Source organism: Durio zibethinus, chromosome 27 (genome assembly GCF_047325235.1).
Source record: "Durio zibethinus cultivar Kanyao isolate XHJ-2024 chromosome 27, ASM4732523v1, whole genome shotgun sequence".
NCBI classification, from domain to species: domain Eukaryota; kingdom Viridiplantae; phylum Streptophyta; class Magnoliopsida; order Malvales; family Malvaceae; genus Durio; species Durio zibethinus.
The window spans coordinates 15,381,823-15,406,969 of NC_143188.1; the positions used below are offsets into that span (position 1 = coordinate 15,381,823).

A 25,147-nucleotide genomic window follows, 5' to 3' on the forward strand; every position below is an offset into this window, starting at 1 on the left:
GAAATAACTTTTCCATCATTAGATAGAACATATTAATTTATAGGTAGAGAGAGTAGCGATTTCTCTTTCTTTAATCACTTATCAGTATTCATTTGTTCTATCAACTTATGAGTTATTAACAAAATAACTTTCTCTTTAGTTTTTATTTGATTAATAGGAGTTTTAGCTAACATTAAGTATTAAACCATAATTGTCTTTTAAATGAATCAAAAGATATTTTCTTAAGTTAGACAATTACACATTGGCTACATAATATCTAACACTTCCATATACATATATATATATATATACACATATGCGCGCGCAAAAAATCTACTTACACTAGTATAATCTTTATAATTTTTTTGGATACTTATATCAAATTTTCTAAATTTAAAATTATTATTATGATTCCAATGAGTTATGAATTTAATTTTGATCAAAGGATCCAAAAAAGTATAGAATTACACTAATGTAAGTGAATTTCTATTATTTATATATATGTTCTTTTTCATAGAATTGATATATATACATGTGTGTTTATATATATTTTTATATATAACAAGTATATGTTTATATTATAAAATTTTACGATTATATAAATTTTTTCAAGTAAGTATAATGATAAAAATATCACTTTTAAGTTATGTAATACAATAATAAAATAAGTTTAATAAAGATAATTTCGGGTTAAATTGGATTTTACCTAATTGAAAACTTGCCAATTAAGTTTAAGTACAAAAGAGATCAAGATTTAGGAAAAATTAGATAAAGAAAATTTATAAATGATGAAAATTAAATCTTATATTACGAGAATTCACTTTTTAAGAGAGGGGAATAAATCATTTGAAATAAACTCTATGTTTTTATTCATGGAATATATATATCATTGTGCAGGTAATTATAATTCATAATCATCAATAAAAATGGTAATAAGAGAGATAATTAATAATAATTATGATTCACATTTATATTATACTAACATATTATGAGTTTGCTTTTGTCTTCTCAATTATTGGAAGAGGTCAAATCTTCTCTTAGACTTGAGTGGTTTCATGAATCATGAGACACATAAAGCAAAGCAAGAAACATGTGTACGACACAAAGGCAAGAAAAGCATGCATGAATAATGAATTCAAGAAAAAAATCCCATTAATCTTCGTACTATGCAAAAACAATTATTTTCTCCTTTTCACACACACACACACACACACACACATATATATATATATATATATATATGAGTGATTTCATATCTTATCTTTAAGATATTATTACTATTAAGGTTCATTACAACTGCGGGAATTATTCAAATTATATATACATATCATTTTCTTTTTTTTATTTTTCACATTAAAATTTTATTTATATCTCCTCCATCAAATTTTCATTTTCTCTATTTGATTTTTATGATATTTAAGAAAATTACTTATTAGACTTTGGTGTATTTTATATTAAAAACTTATATTTATTATATAAAACTTAGAAATGGTCATTCATTACTAGATATACAGTCAAATATACAAAATGATCTGCCAAGCATTGTTCTGATATAACTACTAATCCATAATTAATAAATGAAGTTATAAATTTCAAATAATTGAATCTTTTTTTGGACATAAAGGAATGATAAAATCTTGATTATATTTTCCCCACTTTCTCCTAAAACATCTAATTACATTTTACTTTCAGGGACTAAACTCCATGCATCTTGGCAGCCAATCCTCTTCTTTGAACAATTCATGTCAGAAATCATGGACCTCTGAAGACATGATATGCTTTGAATCACTGGTCATTTTATCAAGCCTTCTGCAATTTTCAATTTAGCCTGTTTTGAGTTTTAGCTCGGCATTTATTTTTGGAAGTTTTGTGCAGGTGGAGGGATATTTGATGACTTGGGATTGATGAAAGCCGCATTGCCTGTGTTCTTAAGTTATTGCTTAAGACATTGCCGCTAGAAGCTTCTCCTGATCATCTAGCCTGTGTTCTTGCTCCCTGTAATGGATTCTTGTGTTCAAATCCCCTGCCTAATCTAAAATGTAAGCATTAACAAGAACATTATTCCCATCACACAAAATGTTTACAAAATTTTAGTCGTAAAAAAATACAAAAGAGTTCTATATTATTGTGGAAGTTTAGTATGCTGAGTGATTTTAATAACCTTTTGCGATTGAAGTTCTCAAGGGAATGCTTTCTATGCTATGGACAGCACCACATTCGAATTCCTAAACCCAAATGAACCTGTCTTCAGTCCTACAACCTATGGCTCTGAAGTTACCATCATAAGAGCTAAACATTAGCAGCAAGTTGAAAGCAATTATTGGGGTTTTAGTTAAGGGAACATAAAAAAAAAAGATGATTTTCAAGAAGATGAGGTAAAAGAGAAGCCAGTTACGGCCGCTGCTTGGTTCATCATCTCATCTCCTCACTGCTGGAGCCACCAGAGTGATTTGGATTTTGAAGGCAGCAAATTCAATGTTAATAATAATACAAAAGTAAGAAGCATTGATGAATAATATTTCGAGGTTATATTGAATGTGAGATTTCCTCCTTTACTTCCCTTTTTCCTTTTGTACAATGATAATTTTTTGTGCATAATATTCTGTAACTATGACTGGTGCTCAAAATTTCAGCAACTTCTCTGTATCCTATCTTCTTCTTTTTATCTATCTAATCATATCAACAATAATAAAATTAATGTGAATAAAAGTAAAAAATTTAATTAATATTAATTATTATTAGAAATATAGTAATTATGATTGATTTTAAATCCTATATACGATCTATATAATATATGTTACAAATACAATATATCATTTAAAAATAAATTTGACCAAAATATAATATAAATTGTGAGCTTTGTTATTAATAATTGAATCAAACTTTGCAAATAAATAATTTGATAACATAAACTTTAATGCTAACGTATATGAATATTAATATGAACGCATTAGTTATTAATAACAATACAAATATTTTTTTGAAAGTATACCATGTATGCCTTCAAATGTGTATGTTCATAATAAAAATTTTGTAATTTAAGAATAATTTTTTTAATATAGTTAATATTTAATATTAATTTTATTTCATTATTAAAACTATTATTGATAGAATTATTGTTATTAACAAAATATAATTATATTGATATTTGCATTTATTAAAAATATTCAATTAATATTAATTATTAAAATCATCAAATAATTAATTATCTCATATTACAAATTTTCTGTTAATCCTTTCGAATGAGTTGGGAGTGCAAAGTGAAAAAGTGGCTTCGCCCTTAATTAGTCCTAAAAGACGCAACAAATCTGAAATCGCTTTATAGAAAAGACATACGATTAAGCTTCAAATCTATTGGATTATTCAACATCATTAAAAAACAGAAAACGACATAATAAATGTTGGATTTCTTTTTTTTTTTTTTAATTTTCAGCTGACAAAGCAGGATAGCCTCATGCCAAATATCTTTGGAAAATTTCGCAGCCGAAGAAAATATGATCCCTTGATTCCTGGCCCGAACAAAACATCCAACAAACATCAATTGTAATCCCCCATGAAAGCAGCCTGTCTTTGGATGGCAATCTTTTAATGCCCAAGCTAAGTTATTATAACCCAATGAGTTATTCAACCCATAAATATCATTGGTAAAACATAAAAAAAAGACTAAAGGAGAAGAAAATTAACAGAAAAAAAATTATCAACAGCTTTTGTTGAAAGTATCTGACAACTCCATAGCTTCCACATATGCCGAGGATTCTAAAGCTGTACATGGGAATTTGGTTGAAGCTTTCATTTCATATAACTTGGCAGCAAGAAAATGATTGGGAGAAGCTAGTGCGTATCGAGAAACTACATTGGACAGGATCACTATCTTCAATATTGGACAGGATGTTGACAAGGTAAAGCAAGGACTTGGTGACTGGTGAGGAACTAAATAAAAAATTGAAAAAGCAACTTCAATTTTCTTGAAAAAAAAAAAAAAAAAACTCAATGAAAATGAAGTTGATGTATGTTCAAATTGTTCAATACTCAAAAACTGAAAGTAATAACATGCCACGTTGACTATTGGATTAAGAAGAATTTGATGCCTACTTAAAATCAAATCATCTCTAAAGAAACTGTTTAGGCCCATTTGGATTTCTTACTCAATGCCATTGAATTCAAGCTAAAATATGAATTCATTGTATCTTTGTGCTTGTATTTAAGATATATTTAATCTTTAATTTTAATTTTATTACTATCATATTTAATTTCACTACTATAATAATTAATTTTATCATTATTGTTATTTTTAATTTCACTAAAACTAATTTCACTCCTTATCCAAATGGTTATTAAAAAAAAAGATATCTAACACAATTTTATTACTCTTTCCTTTGTACAAAAAAAAAATATTTTTTGGTACATGATACACAATAGATAGCATACTTTTTATGTATAAAAAAAAAGTCATGAATTTAAGTATAATTAAATTTTGTTTTAATTCTATTTCAAAATTTATATTAAGATTTGAAATTTATATCCTTTTCTTTTGAATTCAAATTTCTAAAAATAAATTTAATTAACCAAAAAAAAAAATCCTCTTTCATTGATCAAACAACAACAATAAAGTAACAATCATAAAGGAGAGAAAAACTAATACCTCGAAAACAAAAATACGAATTTATGGATTTAATAATGTTTGTTTTTCTAAAAAAATTGTAAAAAAAATTCGTACATAAAAATAAAATTAATAATCAACAAAAAAAAAAACAAATTAATTACCGGTTTTGATAGGCCTATTGGGTCAAAAGACCCAGTTTTTCTTACATGGGCTGGGTCCATTAATACCGAAATCGGGCTTTCCATTGCGCTAAAACACAATGATCGATTCTCAATTTGGTAATTTTTTGGAATTACAAAACTGATTGAAGAAAGATACACAAAGCAATTAACATAGAAAAGCAAAATAAAAGAAAAATGTTGTCAAAAGGGGTTTAAAGTTATGGGTATCAATCAAATTTTCTCCCTCTTCTTTTTCTTTTTCCTGGTAAAAATTTCCTAATGCCCAGTTTTATTTTCGATCTTAAAAAATTCTTTTTTTTTTTAAACTGTAAACTATGGGTCTTTTTTTAATTGATTTTATCTCCTGTTTTTACAGTGACACTATAATTCAAGAGCTGGAGCAATTGCAGCAAATTCTTGGACACCCAACATCGGCAAGGGCAGAGTATTTGATTTTTTTTTTTAATTTCTTCTTTCTATGATCTTTGTTAGACTTTCATTGTGTAGAACGAATTCTATTTTTAGCTAAGCATAACTTTTTTTTTCTTATTTTTGTTTCTCAGGCTTTATTGTATGTTGGTTCTGTTCTGTTTTACACATATTTCATTTATTTTTATGATTTAAATTGAACTACCATGTGAAAAGGATTATCGAGTATTGCCAAGTAGTATTTTCTTTGACTATTACTGTACATAATTGTCAATTTTGTCGTTCAATTGCTAGCTGTTAAATTTTCTGCAAAAGAATGATTGTTGCAGTTTGAATCTCTTGTTATTACGGGGAAGAATGGTAGGGTGGTTGAAAAAGGGAAATAAAAATAAAATGAAATAGTTGGGTGGAAAGTGTTACCTTTTATGGAGTTCTAGCTCGCAATCATCAATTGTTTAATTGTACATTTTGCATTTTCCAACAATTGAATGGAGCGAGTTTTTTGGATTTCCATTTGATTGCTTTCAAGTATCTTGGTTTAGATAAGTTTCGTCAGTCTATTTTCAAAATGAATTAACATATATGACATAACAGGTTCTTCTTGCAAATTGGGAATTGAATGCTTATGTGAAAAGGTGGTTATAATCTGATATTTTCTTTGTTGCATCCATATTCTGCAAAGATCTTTTGCCCTGTCTCTTTGTTTACCTCCTGGGTCTCAGTTTTTTATTGCTTTGCTTGTGGTAGAGTTTGATCCCCTGCTTTCCCATTTTCCCTTTGCCCCCACTATTCCTCCCCTTCCTCTCTAGCTTTTGAAACTTCATTTTAAAGCCTTGGTTGTTGTAGTAGATCACAAGCATGCTTTAACATTATGTTCAAGCTGTTGAATTTGAGGTTCAAATTTCTAGTGTTAAAGTTTGATTAAAATTTTGATTTCTTATATAAGCCTTGTTTTACCCCCCCCCCCCCCCCCTTTTTAGAGGGAAAGGGGGTTTGGAGAGATAAAAATAGCACTTATATTAGTGCATATGAATGTATGTATATATACGGTATATATAAACATTGGCTTAAAAAATATGCTATATACGATGTTTGAATAAAAAATTGTGTAATCGCAAAATAAAATGTAAATTTCAAGCACTGTACATACATAAATTCTAAAAAATTCAAAAAATTAAATTCAATAAAATTAGAGTATAACTTAATGACCAGAAACAGAAAAAACTAAAGGGAGCTACCGAGAACATAAAATTACTTGTGCAAAATTAATGCATTAGCAAACCATGTGAAGTTCTTGGTTGTTTTGCTTTATTTAGTATCTGTTTGATTGGGTTTTTGTTATTTGCTTTTTGCTTCCGAAAGCGTAAAAGCAAAAATTGCATTTCCACAAGCAATAAAATTTTTAAGAGTTATACACAAAATATGTAAATTTTTTATGATTAACTACATGATTCTACTTCTATATATACTAATTGTGTTATAATTGATTTTATATTTTAATTTTTTTTTCTGTTTTAGACCAGTTATGATATATATATTTTTTACCTTTTGCTTTTCCTTTCTAGTAAAATATATACGTTTTATTCATGTTCATAGGGAACTTACCAGACTTCTTGACCATGTTCTAGAAATGCCAGTATGTATCGAGTTTGCTTTGAATATGGCAGCTAACAACATCAGTGAATCTTAGGTTTGTTGATGCACATGATGGCTAATAGATTCACTTGACGCTTACTTATCTAAAGATTTTCAGATTTTTGAAGGATGAAATACAGAGGTGGTGCTGATGTTAATAATATTGGACATTGTACACTGTCAAACAACATAGAGGTGGAAATATACTGACTTTTTAAGGTTTCAGGGTTGGTTTTATTTTTTGACTTCATTCTACTTCTTTTTTTTTTTTTTTTTTTGGAAAGATATATACCAACATCTTATGTAAATATGCAACTTGATGTAGATAATTTGTAATTTTGGGGAAGAGAGAGAAGGAATGAAATTGAGAAGATAGCGATTTTTCTTTGAAATTTTGCTATAATGTAAAGGTGTTCTGGTCTGATTTTCTTGATGTTATGATGCTTATGAAATCCAGATGCTACTGATATCTTGCCCCCAAATAGTTCATTCTTCAACTCAATCTGTTTCATCTGGTTTGTTTCCGGGAATAAAGGCATTTTCCTTATTGGTTGCAAAATTTTCATTCATTTTACCTTCAAATTTATCAAACAATTAAATTATTAATTGACTTGGTTAGTATTTGTTGAATCATATAAATTAGAAAATGCAATCAGTTAGTAGAGCTTTTAGATTATACAAGTTAGAGGGCTGTTACAAACCCTTTTACAAATATATTGAAAAATACTAAGATATGTGATAATTTTTTAATATTGTTTATAAAATTTAAAAACTCTATTAACATATGTGAAGAAATCAAAAAATATAAAAATTATTTCGTATATATGAAATTTGCGAAAGAAGAATATTGTCTTTTTTTTTATTATGTGAGGTTGTTAGGATTTAAACTTAAAATATTGAAACTAAGAGTTTTGTATTTTACTAACAAATTACATGATTGTTGGCTTATTGAATTTTTAAATCAAAAGATCTCTTTAAAATATATTAGCAATAAAAAACTAAAAAGATGCATATATAATGAAATCTAATAGTACACTGGGAACAAAAGCACGAGAAAGAAGTTACTTAATCAACAAATTGATTGGCCAAAAAAATCAACGAATTAAAAACCCGTGTTTTATTTTTGCTTAAAAGTTTGAAAAAAAAAATCTAAAGAACACATTCATTCCCACTTTTCAAACTTGTCTATTTTGGAAATTGTGATTTTATAATGGTGGAATAAGAAAGAAAATGATAGATGGAAATGTATTGGTCTAAGTCTTAGTATTTGCTTTGCACTTAGTATTTGCTATGCAAATGTATTAAGTTTTTGGCCCCCATCTTTACTTCACAAAGATAATAATTTTAGCAGTTGCTTTAGTGTAAATCATTAAAAAAAACTAAAATATAATAATAATAATAATAATAATAATTAATATACTTTAAATCCATTCCCTGTGTGCCAAGTTAACTGAAAGATAAAAGACAACCTCCGTTGAAAAAATTGTTATATATATATATTTTTAAAATACAGACTTGACTTAAATAAACTGTTAAGAAAATTATTTTTATCAGAGTAATGATATGATAAAAAGACAAAAGTATAAAGCAAAGAAAAGACTAAATACCAATCAAAAAATCTCATACTATCATTTTCTTTGTGAGTCCAAAATTAGAATATCAATTTTTTTATAAACTATAATTTTATGATGGGTGATTTAAAATACATCATTTTCTTTTCTCTACATCCATTTTAAAAAAAAAATTTAAGTGAAATTACTTATTTAACCATCTCATTTTAATTTTAAAACTTTTAGATATGCATTTTTGATAAGTTATATAATTTTTCAGCTTTTTATATTTGGTAAGAAAAAGGATACATTTAGGTTTGGAAAAAAAATAGTTAGGAGAAAATATCTTACAAAAAGTATGAGATTCTAATACCATTTAAAAATTTTAAAAACTCTACTAATCATTTGAAAAGAAATTGAAATATATATAAATTATCTCATTTACATGAAATTTGTGAAAATAGAAGATTGTCCTTTTTTTTTTTTTTTTTTGCTTGTATGTGAAGTTGTCAAGATTTGAACTTTAAACTATTAAAACTAAAAGTTCAATATTTTACTAACAAATTACATGGTTATTGGCTCATTCAATTTTTAAATCAATGTATCATTTTAAAATATAGTAACAATAAAAAACTAAAAAAAAAAGCACATACATGAAATCTAATAGTATATTAGGAACAAAAGCATAAGAAACAAGTTGCTTAATCAACAAACTGATTGGCCAAAAAAATCAACAAATTAAAAACTTGTCTTTTTATTTTTGCTAAAAAGTTTGAAAAACAAAAATCTAAACAGCACATTCACTCCCATTTCTCAAACTTGTCTATTTTGAAAATTGTGATTTTATAATGGTGGAATAAGAAAGAAAAGGATAGATCCAATCGAAATGCATGGGTCTAAATCATAGTCCTTGCTTCATACTTAGTCTTGGCATCAACAATGCAAATGTGTCAATCTTTTTGCTTCCATTTTTACTTCAAAAAAATAATGATGTTAGCAATTGCTTCAGTCTAAATCATTGAAAGGGCTAAAATACAACAATATTAATTAATATACTTAACTATTCTCAATCTACCAATTTAATTGGAAGACAAAAGACAACCATCATTGAGAAAATTGCTATTTTTATCTTTTTTAAAAGATAGACTTGACTTAAACAAATTGCTAAAAAGATTATTTTTCACAGAGTAATAATGGGGCAAGAAGACTTAGATATTTGCATGATGGGAAGACTAAAATGTATAAAGTAAAGACAAGACTAAATACCAATAAAAAAAGTCTCATACTATCATTTTCTTTGTTAGTCCAAAATTAGAATATCAATTTTTTTGTAAAGTATAATTTTGTGATGGGTGATTCTAAACCATCATTTTTTCTCTACATCCACCTTGTTTAAAAATTTTTTGAGTGAAATTACTTATTTACTTATCTTTTTTTTAATTTTAAAACTTCTAAATATGCATTTCTGATAAGTTAGATAACTTACAAAATTTTCATATCCAGTAAATTAGAAAAAGTTACATATAAGTTTGAAAAAAAATAGTTAAGAGAAAATATCTTATAAAAAATATGAGATTTTACTATTGTTTATAAAATTTAAAAATTCTATTAATCATATGTGAAGAAATTAAAATATATATAAAAATTATTTTGTATACATGAAAGTTTTTCATTTGAAGATTGTCCCTTTTTATTTTTTTTTTATAGTGAGATCATTAGGATTTGAATTTTAAACTACTAAAACTAAGAATTTAGCATTTTACTAATAGACTATATGGTTATTAGCTTATTGAATTTTTAAATTAAATGATATCTTTAAAATGTATTAACAATAAAAAACTAAAAAATGCACATACCATAAAATCTAATAGTACATTAGGATCAAAAGCATGAGAAAGACGTTGCTTAATCAACAAATTGATTGGCAAAAAAAAAATCAACAAATAAAAAATCTGTGTTTTATTTTTGCTGAAAGGTTTAAAAAGAAAATCTACGTAATGTATTGATTCTCACTTCTCAAAACTTGTTTATTTTGAAATTTGTGATTTTATAATGGTGGAATAAGAAAGAAAATGATAGATACTATGGGAATGTATTAGTCCAAGTGTTAGTCTTTGCTCTATACTTAGTTTAGGCATCAAGCATGCAAATGTGTCAATCTTTTTGTCCCCATCTTTACTTCATAAAAATAATCTTAGTAGTTGCTTTAGTCTAAGTCATTAAAAATACTAAAATATAACAATAATAATTAATATACTTAAAATCTATCCTTGTGTGCCAATTTAACTAGAAGACAAAAGATAACTTTCATTGAGAAAATTGTTGTTTTTTCTTTTTTTTGTTTTTCTTAAAAGTCAGACTTGACTTAAGCAAATTGCTAAGAAGATTATTTTCACATAGTAATGATGGGGCAAGAAGACTTAGACATTTGCATGATGGGAATACTTAAAAGTATAAAACAAAAAAAAGATTAAATACCAATAAAAAGATCTCATACTATCATTTTTGTTTTGTGAGTCCAAAATTAAAATATTAATTTTTTTATAAAGTATAATTTTGTGATGGGTGATTCTAAATATACCATCATTTTTTTTCTCTATATCATTTTTTTAAATTTTTAGGTGAAATTACTTATTTACCGATCTCATTTTAATTTTAAAGCATCTAGATATAACTTAGATTTTCATATCCGGTAAGTTAAAAAAAGTTACATTTAGGTTTGGAAAAAAAAAACAGTTAAGAGAAAATATCTTGCATAAAGTATGAGATTCTAATACCATTTATAAAATTTAAAATCTCGATTAATCATATATGATGAAATTGAAATATATATATATATATATATAAATTATCTCGTATACATGAAATTTGTGAAAATAGAAAATTGTCCTTTTATTTGCATGTGAGGTTATTAGGATTTGAACTTTAAACTATTGAAAATTAAAAGTTCAACATTTTACTAACAAACTACATGGTTATTTGCTCATTTAATTTTAAATCAAAGAATCTGTTTAAAATATATTAACAATAAAAAACTAAAAAAAAAATGCACATACCAAGAAATCTAATAGTACATTAGGAACAAAAGCATGAGAAAGAAGTTGCTTAATTAACAAATTGATTAGAAAAAAAAATCAACAAATTAAAAACCTGTCTTTTATTTTTGCTGCAAAGTTTGAAAAAAAAAATCTAAACAGCACATTCACTCCCATTTCTCAAACTTGTCTATTTTGGAAATTGTAATTTTATAATGATGGAATAAGAAAGAAAAAGATAGATCTTATCAGAATGCATAGGTCTAAATCATAGTCTTTGCTTCATACTTAGTCTTGGCATCAACCATGCAAATGTGTCAATCTTTTCACCCCCATTTTTACTTCAAAAAAATAATGATGTTAGCAATTACTTCAGTCTAAGTCATTGAAAAGACTAAAATATAACAATATTAATTAATATAATTAAATCCATTCCCGATCTACCAATTTAATTGGAAGACAAAAGACACCCACCATTGAGAAAATTGCATTTATTTTTTTAAAAGATACACTTGACTTAAGCAAATTGCTAAGAAGATTATTGTTCACAAAGTAATGATGGGCCAAGAAGACTTAGACATTTGCATGATGGGAAGACTTAAAAATATAAAGTAAAGAAAAGACTAAATAGCAATATAAAAAATCTCATACTATCATTTTCTTTGTTAGTCCAAAATTAGAATATCAATTTTTGTTTTTGTAAAGTATAATTTTGTGGTGGGTGATTCTAAATATACCATCATTTTTTCTCTACATCCACCTTTTTTTAAAAAAATTTTAAGTGAAATTATTTATTTATTCATCTTGTTTTAATTTTAAAACTTCTAAATATGCATTTCTGATGAGTTATATAACTTACAAAATTTTTATAACCGATAAATTAAAAAAAGTTACATTTAGGTTTGAAAAAAAATAGTTAAGAGAAAATATTTTACATAAAGTTTGAGATTTTAATACCGTTTATAAAATTCAAAACTCTATTAGTCATATGTGAAGAAATAAAAAAATATATAAAAATTATCTTGTATACATGAATTTTTTCATTTGAAGATTGTCTTTTTTTTTTTTATATGTGAGATTGTCAAGATTTGAATTTTAAATTACTGAAACTAAGAGTTTAGTATTTTACTAATAGAATATATTAGCTCATTGAATTTTTCAATTAGATGATATCTTTAAAATATATTAACAATAAAAAACTAAAAAAATGCACACACCGTGAAATCTAATGGTACATTAGGAACAAAAGCATAAGAAAGAAGTTGTTTAATCAACAAATTGATTGGCCAAAAAAAATCAACAAATTAAAAACCTGTGTTTTATTTTTGCTAAAAGGTTTGAAAAAAAATCCACATAATATATTCATTCTCACTTCTCAAACTTGTCTATTTTGAAAATTGTGATTTTATAATAGTGGAATAAGAAAGAAAATGATAGATACTATGGGAATGTATTGGTCTAAGTGTTAGTCTTTGCTCTATACTTAGTTTTGGCATCAAGCATGCAAATGAGTTGATTTTTTTGCCCCTATCTTTACTTCACAAAAATAATCTTAGCAGTTGCTTCAGTCTAAGTCATTAAAAAGACTAAAATATAACAATAATAATTAATATACTTAAAATCCATCCCTTGTGTGCCAATTTAACTAGAAGACAAAAGATAACTTTCATTCAAAAAATTGTTGTTTTTTTCTTTTTTGTCTTTTTTAAAAGGTAGACTTGACTTAAGCAAATTGCTAAGAAGATTATTTTCATAGAGTAATGATGGGGCAAGAAGACTTAGATATTTGCATGATAGGAAGACTTAAAAATATAAAACAAAAAAATGATTAAAAGCCAATAAAAAGATCTCATAATATCATTGTCTTTGTGAGTTCAAAATTAAAATATCATATTTCTTATAAAGTATAATTTAATGAGATTCTAATATATCATCATTTTTTCTCTATATAATTTTTTTTTTAATTTTTAAGTGAAATTACTTATTTACTTATCTCATTTTAATTTTAAAGCATCTAGTTATAACTTATTGGATTTTCATATTTGGTAAGCTAAAAAAAGTTACATTTAAGTTTGGAAAAAATATAGTTAAGAGAAAATATCTTGCATATAGTATGAGATTCTAATACCATTTATAAAATTTAAAATCTCTATTAATCATATCGGATGAAATTGAAATATATATAAATTATCTCGTATATACGAAATTTGTGAAATTAGAAATTTGTCGTTTTTTTTTTTGTATGTGAGGTTATTAGGATTTGAACTTTAAACTACTGAAATTAAGAGCTCAATATTTTACTAACAAACTACATGGTTATTTGCTCATTTAATTTTAAATAAAAGAATCTCTTTAAAATATATTAACAATAAAAAACTAAAAAATAAGAAAAGCACATACCCTGAGATCTAATAGAGCATTAGGAACAAAAGCATGAGAAAGCAGTTGCCTAATCAACAAATTGATTAGCAAAAAAAAAAAAAAATCAACAAATTGAAAACCTATCTTTTATTTTTTGTTGAAAAGTTTGAATAAAAAAATCTAAAGAACACATTCACTCCCATTTCTCAAACTTGTCTATTTTGGAAATTGTGATTTTATAATGGTGGAATGAAAAAGAAAAAGATAGATCCTATCGGAATGCATGGGTCTAAATCATAGTCTTTGCTTCATACTTAGTCTTGGCATCAAGCATGCAAATGTGTCAATCTTTTCCCCCTATTTTTACTTCAAAAAAATAATGATGTTAGCAATTGAATCAGTCTAAGTCATTGAAAAGACTAAAATATAACAATATTAATTAATATACTTAAAATCCATTTCCAGTTTGCCAATTTAAGTGGAAGACAAAAGATAATCACCATTGAAAAAATTGTTATTTTTTTTGTCTTTTTTAAAAGATAGACTTGACTTAAGCAAACTACTAAGAAGATTATTTTTCATAGATAACGATGGGGCAAGAAGACTTAGGCATTTGCATGATGGGAAGACTTAAGAGTATAAAGTAAAGAAAAGACTAAATACCAATAAAAAAAAATCTCATACTATCATTTTCTTTGTTAGTTCAAAATTAGAATATCAATTTTTTTTATGTAAGTATAATTTTGTGATGGGTGATTCTAAATACGCCATCATTTTTTCTTTACATCCACCTTTTTAAAATAAATTTTAAGTGAAATTACTTATTTACTCATCTTGTTTTAATTTTAAAACTTCTGAATATGCATTTTTGATGAGTTGTATAACTTATAGAATTGTCATATCCGATAAGTTAGAAAAAGTTACATTTAGGTTTAAAAAAAATAGTTAAGAGAAAATATCTTATAAAAAGTAATTGATTTTAATACTGTTTATAAAATTTAAAAACTCTATTAATCATATATGAAGAAATTAAAATATATAAAAATTACCTTGTATACATGAAATTTTTTCATTTGAAGATTTTTTTTTAATTTTTTTATAGTGAGATTGTCAGGATTTGAATTTTAAACTACTAAAAGTAAGAATTTAGCATTTTACTAATAGACTATATGGTTATTAGCTTATTGAATTTTTAAATTAGAGGATATCTTTGAAATATATTAACAATAAAAAACTAAAAAAATGCACATACCATAAAATCTAATAGAAACAAAAGCATGAGAAAAAAGTTGCTTAATTAATAAATTGATTGGCCAAAAAAAATTAACAAATTAAAAGCTTGTGTTTTATTTTTGCTAAAAGGTTTGAAAAAAAAATCTACAGAATATATTCATTCTCACTTCTCAAACTTGTCTATTTTGAAAATTGTGATTGGAATAAGAAAGAAAATGATAGATACTATGGGAATGTATTGGTCCAAGTGTTAGTCTTTGCTCTATACTTAGTTTTGGCATCAAGCATGCAAATGTGTCAATCTTTTTGCCTTCATATTTACTTCACAAAAATAATCTTAGCAGTTGCTTCAGTCTAAGTCATTAAAAAGACTAAAATATAACAATAATAATTAATATACTTAAAATCCATTCCTTGTGTGCCAATTTAACTAGAAGATAAAAGACAACTTTCATTGAGAAAATTGTTTTTTTTTTCTTTTTGTCTTTTTTAAAAGGTAGACTTGACTTAAGCAAATTGATAAAGAGATTATTTTCACATAGTAATGATGGGGCAAGAAGACTTAGACATTTGCATGATGGGAAGACTTAAAAGTATAAAACAAAGAAAAGATTAAATACCAATAAAAAGATCTCATACTATCATTTTTTTTTGTGAGTCCAAAATTAAAATATTAAATTTTTTATAAAGTATAATTTTGTGATGGGTGATTCTAAATATATCATCATTTTTTCTCTATATCAATTTTTTTTTAATTTTTAAGTGAAATTATTTATTTACCCATCTTATTTTAATTTTAAAGCATCTAGATATAACTTATTAGATTTTCATATCTGGTAAGTTAAAAGTTACAATTAGGTTTGGAAAAAAAATAGTTAAAAGAAACTATCTTTCATAAAGTATGAGATTCTAATACCATTTATAAAATTTTAAATCTCTATTAATCATATATGATGAAATCAAAATATATATAAATTATGTTGTATACATGAAATTTTTGAAATTAGAAAATTGTCCTTTTTTTTTTTGTAGGTTATCAGGATTTGAATTTTAAACTATTGAAATTAAAAGTTCAACATTTTCTTAACAAATTACATGATTATTTGCTCATTTAATTTTAAATCAGAGAACCTTTTTAAAATATACTAACAATAAAAAAACTAAAAAATAAAAAAAATGTACATACCATGAGATCTAATAGTACATTAGGAATAAAAGCATGAGAAAGAAGTTGCTTAATCAACAAATTGATTGGCAAAAAAAAAAAAATCAACAAATTAAAAACTTGTCTTTGATTTTTGCTAAAAAATTTGAAAAAAAAATCTAAAGAACACATTCATTCCCACTTCTCAAACTTAAATACATTAAAATTAAAGTTTTTTTTTTTTTTTTTTAACTCCATACAAATTAATAACATCCAAATAATTTTGGTACAAAGGAAGAAACAATTAAAGTCAATAAAACTTATTCGATACTCAATTGAATCCAATCCAGCCTAAAGTTTTATCCAAAGTAAAAATAACGCTCATCTTTAACATGTAAGGTGAAGTGCTTGTCTATATATACCATGCATGAAAATCTCAAACTCCACAATCTTCCTTTCATTTTTTTTTTTTTCTTATAGAGAGCCAACAAAACATGAAGACTATTCATACTTATTTTCCCCCTTTTTTCCAACCTTGTTTCTTTTCTCATGCTCTGTATCACTTGTGCTATCTTTTTCCCCTCCTCATACTTATCTCCAAAACCAATGCCTTGATGACCAGAAATTTGCTCTGTTGCAACTGCACCATGATCTTTACAACACCCCAAATTCTACTTTCTCTTCCAAAGCTGAGCTTTGGGATCTCAACATTGATTGTTGCTCTTGGAAAGGAATTTCATGTGATGCTCTTGGTCATGTGATTGGGATTGATCTTAGTTACAAAAATCTTTCAGGTAGCTTTCATTCCATTTTCAATCTTCATCATCTTCAACGCCTTAATCTTGCTGGAAACAATTTTAATACCACTCTGTTTCAATATGAGTTTGACAAACTCCCAAACCTAACTCATCTCAATCTTTCAAACTCATGTTTCTATGGCCAAATTCCAATGGGGATTTCATACTTAACAAGGTTAGTCTCTCTTGATCTATCTAATCAAGATTCTTGCTATCTACATAAACCTCTGAAACTAGAAAACCCAAACTTCATGACATTAATCCAAAATTTGAGACCTCTTACAGAGCTCTACTTGGATAGTGTGAACATTTCAACTCAAAGTACTAAATGGTGTGAAGCCACATCCATAGTACTTCCCAACCTGCATGTGTTAAGTCTGTCGAATTGTGGTTTGATAGGGCCATTTTGTTCTTCACTCTCAAAACTTCCTTTTCTTTCCAAACTTTTCCTTGGTGGGAATTCGATCTCCTATTTGCCTCCCAATTTTTTGGAAATTTCCTCTCGTTTGGTTTCTCTCAACCTAGTGAATTGCAATTTGAGTGGGCATTTTCCAACAGAAGTTCTCTCATTGCCAAAAATAAAAAGCATTGACATTTCAGAAAATTACGCTCTTGAAGGTCAGTTACAGGAATTTCCATTGAACAATGCTTTACGAATCTTAACGATTTCTTTTACAAATTTCAGTGGAAATCTACCAAAATCAATTGGTAATCTCAAATTCTTGAGAAAATTAGATCTCAATGGTTGCAACTTCTTTGGACAAATTCCATCATCAATTGCAAATCTCACTAACCTTGTGGAACTGGATCTATCCCATAACAATTTCAGTGGTTTTATCCCTGTATTTCATAGATCTGGAGTTCCAAATCTTGCATATCTTTATTTGTGGGGGAACCACCTCTCTGGATCAATACATTCTTCTTTATTTTCTCTCCCATCATTGCAATCATTGGATCTAAGTGAAAATCAATTGGCTGGTGAAATTGATGAGTTCCTTAATGCATCTTCTGCATTGATTGAAATATTGTATTTAGGTTACAATAGCTTCAGTTCCATGAAGCTTGACATGTTCTCCCAACTCAAGAACTTAAGGCTTCTTGACCTTTCCAATACGAGCATATCAATTGAAAGCAACATCACAAGCTTCGCTTTTCCCCAATTAGAGGAGCTAGACCTACATTCATGCAACCTTTCTGAATTTCCAGAATTCATCAAAATACAAGACAAGTTGGCTTCTCTAGATCTTTCTAACAACCAAATCCATGGTTTTGTGCCTAACTGGTTGTGGAAGACCACTCTTTCACAGTTAGACCTTTCTTTCAATGCGATTGATTTTCCAAAAGAGTTTCCTTTTGCAGATGGAAACTCCTCTTTTCCAATGTTGAGATTCTTGTTTTTACAATTCTGTAATCTAAGTATGTTCCCAGAGTATTTAAAAGGTCAAACTAGTTTGGAACATCTTGACCTTTCAAATAACAAAATAAGTGGTGTAGTACCAAACTGGCTGTGGAAGAAAAGTTTGAGGTATTTGGATCTTTCTAAAAATTCTCTCTCATCTTTGGACCAATTTTCACTAAACCAGTCTCTAACTTCTTCACAAGGCTCTTTATCAAGACCTATTTGCAATTTGAGTCAACTTGAGAAGTTCAATGCATCTTATAACAAATTAAGCGGGCCAATTCCAAGTTGCTTGGGCAATATCAAGACTCTCAACTATTTGGATCTACAAAAAAATAATTTCAGCGGCAGCATACCAGATTTTGCAAAAGCAACCCACATATTTTTGCTTCAACTCAATGACAATAAATTGGAAGGGAAGTTGCCAAGGTCATTAGCCAATTGCACAATGCTCGAAATTTTAAACCTTGGAAACAATACTCTGTATGACACATTCCCTTTATGGTTGGGAAAATTGCCTTGGTTGGTTGTTCTTATATTGAGAGCAAATAGGTTTTATGGTCCAATTAAACATGTGAAAAATTATTTTCAAGACTTGGATGTACTAGACATTGCTTTCAATAATTTTTCTGGTCAATTACCAATTGAATTTTTTCAAGCCCCTCAACTAAGGTCACTTAAAATTGGTGGGAATAAACTAGAAGGAAAGTTGCCGAGGTCATTAGCTTATTGCAGAAAGCTTGAAGTTTTGGACCTTGGAAAAAATATGATACAGGACACATTTCCTTTTTGGTTGGTGAAATTGCCTTCTTTGAAAGTTCTTGTACTAAGAGCAAATAGATTTTACGGTCCGATTAAAATTTCTGAGGATGAAAATACTTTTCCAGAGTTACACATACTGGACCTTGCTTCCAATAACTTTTCAGGTGAGTTATCTGTTGAGTTTTTTCAATCTTTGAAGGCAATGAGGATGATGATTGATGGCAACAAAGCTAAGTCAGATTTTATTGGAGATGATAACTACCAGGACTCTGTCACAATTGTAAATAAAGGGTTTGAAATTTTTTATGAGAAGATCTTAACCATCTTTGTTTGTCTTGACCTTTCTAATAATAATTTTCATTGGAGAATACCCGAAGAAATACAAAACCTCAAGTCACTCAAAGTGCTAAACTTGTCCTACAACAGCTTCCTCGGCCCAATTCCTTTAGCAATTGGAAACTTAACTGATCTTGAGTCGTTGGACCTCTCCCAGAACAACCTCTCCGGAAAGATTCCTCTACAGCTTACAAGCCTAAGTTTTCTTGAAGTACTGAATCTCTCTTACAACCAACTTGAGGGAAGCATACCACAAAGCTACCAATTCGGTACATTTTCAAACGATTCTTACAAAGGGAATCCAAGATTGTGTGGGCCGCCTTTGACAAGGAAATGCAATGAAGTTGGCCTTGGAATGCCACCCTCTAAGGAAGATGGCGATTCATGGGTAGATGGTATATCTGATTGGAAAATCGTATTGATTGGGTATGGATGTGGTTTGGTGATTGGGTTATCTGTTGGATATACAGTGCTGAATGAAATGGGAAACAAATGGATGGATTGGTTTACATGGAACCAGAACCGAAAATGGAGAAGATCTTCTAGATGACTACATCAAAATTCATGTTTCAAAGTGATTTAGTAAGCATTCTAGAATACTTAATAACTCAAAAGTTTTCTTGTTGATTCTTTGAGCTGTAGTTAATTGCTTAATCAAATAAAATTATTTAAATACCCTCTTGCATTATAAGTGTGATATATATCTACACTAATTGATAAAAGCATTCGAAATTTAATTCAAGAAGGTTTCAACTTTGGGCGTCTCATTTCCTTTCTAAACTTGGCATTGTTTTTAAAACTAAAAACAAAAATTGCCTGCAAACTAGGATATGTCCTTTGAATTTCCTAACCTCATTTTACAAATGACAATCATGAGTTTCCAAGTTAGTAATTTGTACAAAACATGTGGGTGACTGGTATTTTGAGTTAGATTGGGCTGTCAGCCATCCTAAGAGCAAAGCAAAGTTTTGGCATCTATTGACCTTAATTAGATTGGATTGGGATGCTCATATATGTAAGTTATTTGCCAGGAGCACAAGCAAAGGATGTTGGCAGGCCATCTAGAGATACAGAAGCTGTTTTTTCGGATATCAGAAATTCCTTTTGGTTTAGATTCAATAACAGGATTGCATTCTCCAGTTCCACTCTTCCTCTTCCACAACAGAAATTGTGTCTGAATAATTTTGTCCTGGCGATACGGTACTTGTGTCTCAGTTCTTTCTCTTTTGCTCGCCTAAGATGATTGGCGGTATGTCTTGTTGTATTGTGCTTGTTCTGTTCTGTCTATAAGGTGGTGTTTTACTGCTGAGTTATGGGGTTCTCCCGCTGTTCACCCTATTATGTAACTCTGTTTTTATTAACAAATTTCTGGCTTTGCAAAAAAAAAAAAATTTGTGTCTGAATTGGGGACTAGGTCCTTAATGTTGTTTAGTTTGATTACTTTGCAAAAGTTATATTTGTTTTGTCTATTAGTTTGCTTTATTTGCTTATTCTAGGACATTTGTAACGTTTGAATAGCTTATTGTTTACTTGTAGCAGGTCTACTCCTTTCTTCGGATTAATAAAAATCATTTATCCAAAACAAAATTCTTAATGAAAATCTTATTATCTTTTAAGCTCTTCATTATTGTTATACCTAAGTGGTCATGTTAGTAGCCACGTAGTAAGTCTTACACGTGAAAGTCTAATTAGCCATATCGTCACCCAAGATGTATAAAAGGTATAACCAGACCAAACAGGTGATTCACTACTCAACTCTTGTTACTCTCCATAACTACTTCCTGCTTTCTTTCATTTCCTTGCTTTCGGTGTATCTTACTATCTTAACTTTGAGCATCAGAGCATGCTTCAAAATAACATCTTTGGCACACCAGACTGTCTCCTTTGTGACAGGTCACACATACTCTCTTTCCCAACCTCCAGTAAGACTTTCGACTACCAGATCAGGAATTACATCAACAATTATCAATGATTCAACTCAATTGTTTGCAGTGCAGGAATCTGATACAAGCCATGGCATGTACAACAATGTCTACGCCTACCACTTTAACTGCCAAAACTAGAAGTTACATCTGTTAACACAGAAAAATCTTCATAGACCAAGCTCAAGCTAAGATGCTTTATTTCTGTATCAGCTGCCGCATCACTACAGAGAAAAAAACAATGAAAAGAAAAGAACAAAGCTTCCAGTTCCAGGTATCAAGCTCGACAATTCCAAACTAACTTCAATGGTATTTTATTGTATCGAATAAGTATAGATTTGACTATGGCGAGAAAGACTGAAATATTTCCTTTATTATTTTCTTCAACTTTAATCCAATATAATCCTTTGTTTCTTTGCTTCTGCAGTCCCACATAGACAAAAACAAATGGTTTGTTGTAAGCTCTATTGCTATTTGATTGATATCCATGTCGAATAGACCTTCACTAAACAAAAACATGTGGGCAATACAAAGAAACTTTTAACAACTCGAAAGTAATTTGAATGCCATTCTTAAAGTATTATGTGGACTTGATTAATTGATTTAATTTTATATTTAGGAAAGGTAATGGTAAAATCTTTGTTATGAAAATGAGCATGCAGTAATTTTCTTGTGATTTTTTCCCTTTAATCTCATCCCTTATTCCTGGTCAAATTGAGTTTATGCATATAAAAAAATTCATTGTTTCTAATATAATGGAGTAACTTTATCGTTTGAATTTTCAGGCCAATGATTTGAGAAGATACTAGGAAAAGAAAGCATGGATTGCCAGAATACAGTTCAGAAAAAGATATGATTTCTGAGTAAAAGCTTATTCAGCTTATCTGTTTCTTACAAAACTGATGTTTCAGCTACATCTTTTGTCCAGTTCGAAGCAAAAATGACCGTTGTGTTTGAAAGTGAAAACCATCCAAGGTGGGACATAGAAAATTTCTATCAGGTAATAGAGGAGATCACTAGTTTCAAGTGAATCCTTTCAGTAACTTATTCTCTATCTAATAGAAAGAAAGCATCATAACTAAATAGCCAATATCCACATTGATGTGCCAAGTGTTCTGATATAGCCACTAATCCATAATTAAAAGATGAAGTTATAGAAAACATGCTATGTTTCAATCACTGGTCTTTAGGCTGTTTTTTCTCTAGTCGTCAGCTTGATGCTCTAAACCGGGAAGGTTGCCAAGCCTTCTGATATTTAGCCTATTTTCAGCATTAGCTCGGAATTTATGTTTAGAAGATTTTGCAGGTGAAAAGATATTTGATGACTTTGGGGTTGACAAAAGCCACATTGGACAGATTGATTATGCATGTATGAAGACTTTGCCGCTAGAGGCTTTCTCCTACAACTGTCCTTCTCATGCAGCCCTAAGATCTTGCTATTTTGAATCCATCTGTAACTAGAAATGTAAGTATCAATTAGAAAAATACTTTATTCTCATGAATTTGATCATTTGGAAATTTTACAGGGAAAAAGGAAAACAAAAGCTCACGCTAAAAAAGAAAATTTTAGAGGGAAAAAAGGAAACAAAAAGGATTACTATTTCTTGAGTTTAAGTTTAGGTTTGCTAGCTAATTTCACTTTTTTTCTTTTTTGTCTTGAACGCAGGAACCGTATTTTTCCAGGAAGAAAACTGATCATTAATGTTTTCAATGCTTTGGACTTGGACGGCACAAAAAATCACTGTTTCCATATGCCGTCCCTACCCAATTGAAACCACCTGCAATCCAATATTCTCAAAACTCTTGGAAGTAACATCCTAGATCCTACCAGTATGTGTCATCGAAACCTGGATTCTGATCCGATCAAGCTGAATTCTTGGCCATTATGGAGGTTGTGAAGTTGGATGCTGATTCTTGGAAAGTTGATACTGGATTGCACTGCTATCTCGATGTAGAAGAAATGCTACTTCATGGGTCAAAGGCAGCAATAGGATTTGTTGGCATCTTATGAACGCCAATTTTGTATATACATTACAAGTTTTACAATTGTCTACTCATTCAGTTGTTTTCGATAACCTTTGGAACTTCATGTGAGAAATGGTTTCTTCGTTTAAGAGGAGCACAAATTAAAAACGAGGCATAACTTTCTTACTCATAATCAAATTCTGAGAACATAAAATTAGACACAAATAGAGGTCCACAATCCATCAATTACAATTTTGAACAGCTCTAACGAGTATATGAGCTTAGAAAGCCATGAAATGTAATTGCAAATAAAATGTAAATTTCAATTACTGTGCATACATAAATCATTTCTAAAAAAAATTTAAAAATTAAATTCAATAAATTAGAATATAACTTAATGACTAGAAACAAATAAAACCAAAAAAGGGAATTATCGAGAACATAAAATTACTTGCACAAAACTAATGCATTAACAAACCATATGAGGTTCTTAGTTGTTTTGCCTAATTTAGAGCCTGTTTGATTGGGTTTTTGCTATTTGCTTTTGGCTTCCGAAAGTAAAAATGCAAAAATTACATTTCCATAAGCAATAAAATTTTGAAGAGTTATACAAAATATGTAATTTTTTTATGATTAACTACATGATTCTACTTCTATATATACTATTTGTGTTATAATTGATTTTATATTTTAATTATTTTTTCTGTTTTAGATCAGTTATGATATATATATATAAATATATATTTTACCTTTTGCTTTTCCTTTCTAGTAAAATATATATGTTTTATTCATGTTCATAGGGAACTTACCAGACTTCTTAACCATGTTTTATTCATGTTCTAGTAAAATATTAGGTTTGTTGATGAATATGGCGAGTTTTGGATCTTTCTAACAGTTCTCTCTCATCTTTGGACCAATTTTTACTAAACCAATCTCTAACTTCTTCACAAGGCTTTTTATCGAAACCTATTTGCAATTTGAGTCAACTTCAGAGGTTTAATGCATCTTATAACAAATTAAGCGGGCCAGGTTGCTTGGGCAATATCAGTTCTCTCAGCTATTTGGATCTACAAAAATAAAAATTCAGCGGCAGCATACCAGATTTTGCAAAAGCAACCCAATAATATTTGCTTCTACTCAATGACAAAGTTGCCAAAGTCATTAGCCAATTGCACAATGCTCAATATTTTAAACCTTGGAAACAATACTCTGCATGACACATTCCCTTTGTGGTTGGAAAAATTGCCTTAGTTGGTGGTTCTTATATTGAGAGCAAATAGGTTTTATGGTCCAATTAAACATGTGAAAAATAATTTTCAAAACTTGGATGTACTAGACATTGCTTTCAATAATTTTTCTGGTCAATTATCAATTAAATTCTTTCAAGCCACTCAACTAAGATCACTCATAATCAGTGGGAATAAATTGGAAGGAAAGTTGCCGAGGTCATTAGCCAATTGCAAAAATCTTGAAGTTTTGGACGTTGGGAAAAATATGATACAAGACACATTTCTTTTATGGTTGGCGAAATTGCCTTCTTTGAAAGTTCTTGTACTAAGAGTAACTAGATTTTATGGTCCAATTAAAAATTTTGAGGATGAAGATGCTTTCCAGAGTTACACATACTGGACCTTGCTTCCAATAACTTTTCAAGAGAGTTATCTGTTGGATTTTTTCAATCTTTGAAGGAAATGAGAATGATGACTGATGGCAAAAGAGTTAAGCCAGATTATATTGGAGATGATTACTACCAGGACTCTGTAACAATTGTGAATAAAGGGTTTGTAATCTTTTACGAGAAAATCTTAACCATCCTTATTTGTCTTGACCTTTCCA

The 25,147-nt window shown here is 28.4% G+C and overlaps 1 protein-coding gene and 1 long non-coding RNA gene across 2 annotated transcripts; both read left to right on the forward strand.

Moving 5' to 3' along the window:
• The first annotated feature begins 4,880 nt into the window (after positions 1 to 4,880).
• LOC149511024 (uncharacterized) lies at positions 4,881 to 7,199 on the forward strand. Its single transcript, XR_016334574.1, has 2 exons — positions 4,881 to 5,008; positions 5,120 to 7,199. It is a non-coding gene; the product is annotated as an uncharacterized LOC149511024 (long non-coding RNA).
• A 7,144-nt stretch (positions 7,200 to 14,343) lies between these two features.
• LOC149511025 (receptor-like protein 6) lies at positions 14,344 to 19,974 on the forward strand. The gene is made up of 2 exons (XM_089756373.1): positions 14,344 to 14,396; positions 16,611 to 19,974. The coding sequence occupies exons 1-2, from the start codon at positions 14,344 to 14,346 to the stop codon at positions 19,972 to 19,974; spliced, it is 3,417 nt and encodes a 1,138-aa protein (XP_089612499.1).
• Positions 19,975 to 25,147: the final 5,173 nt, after the last annotated feature.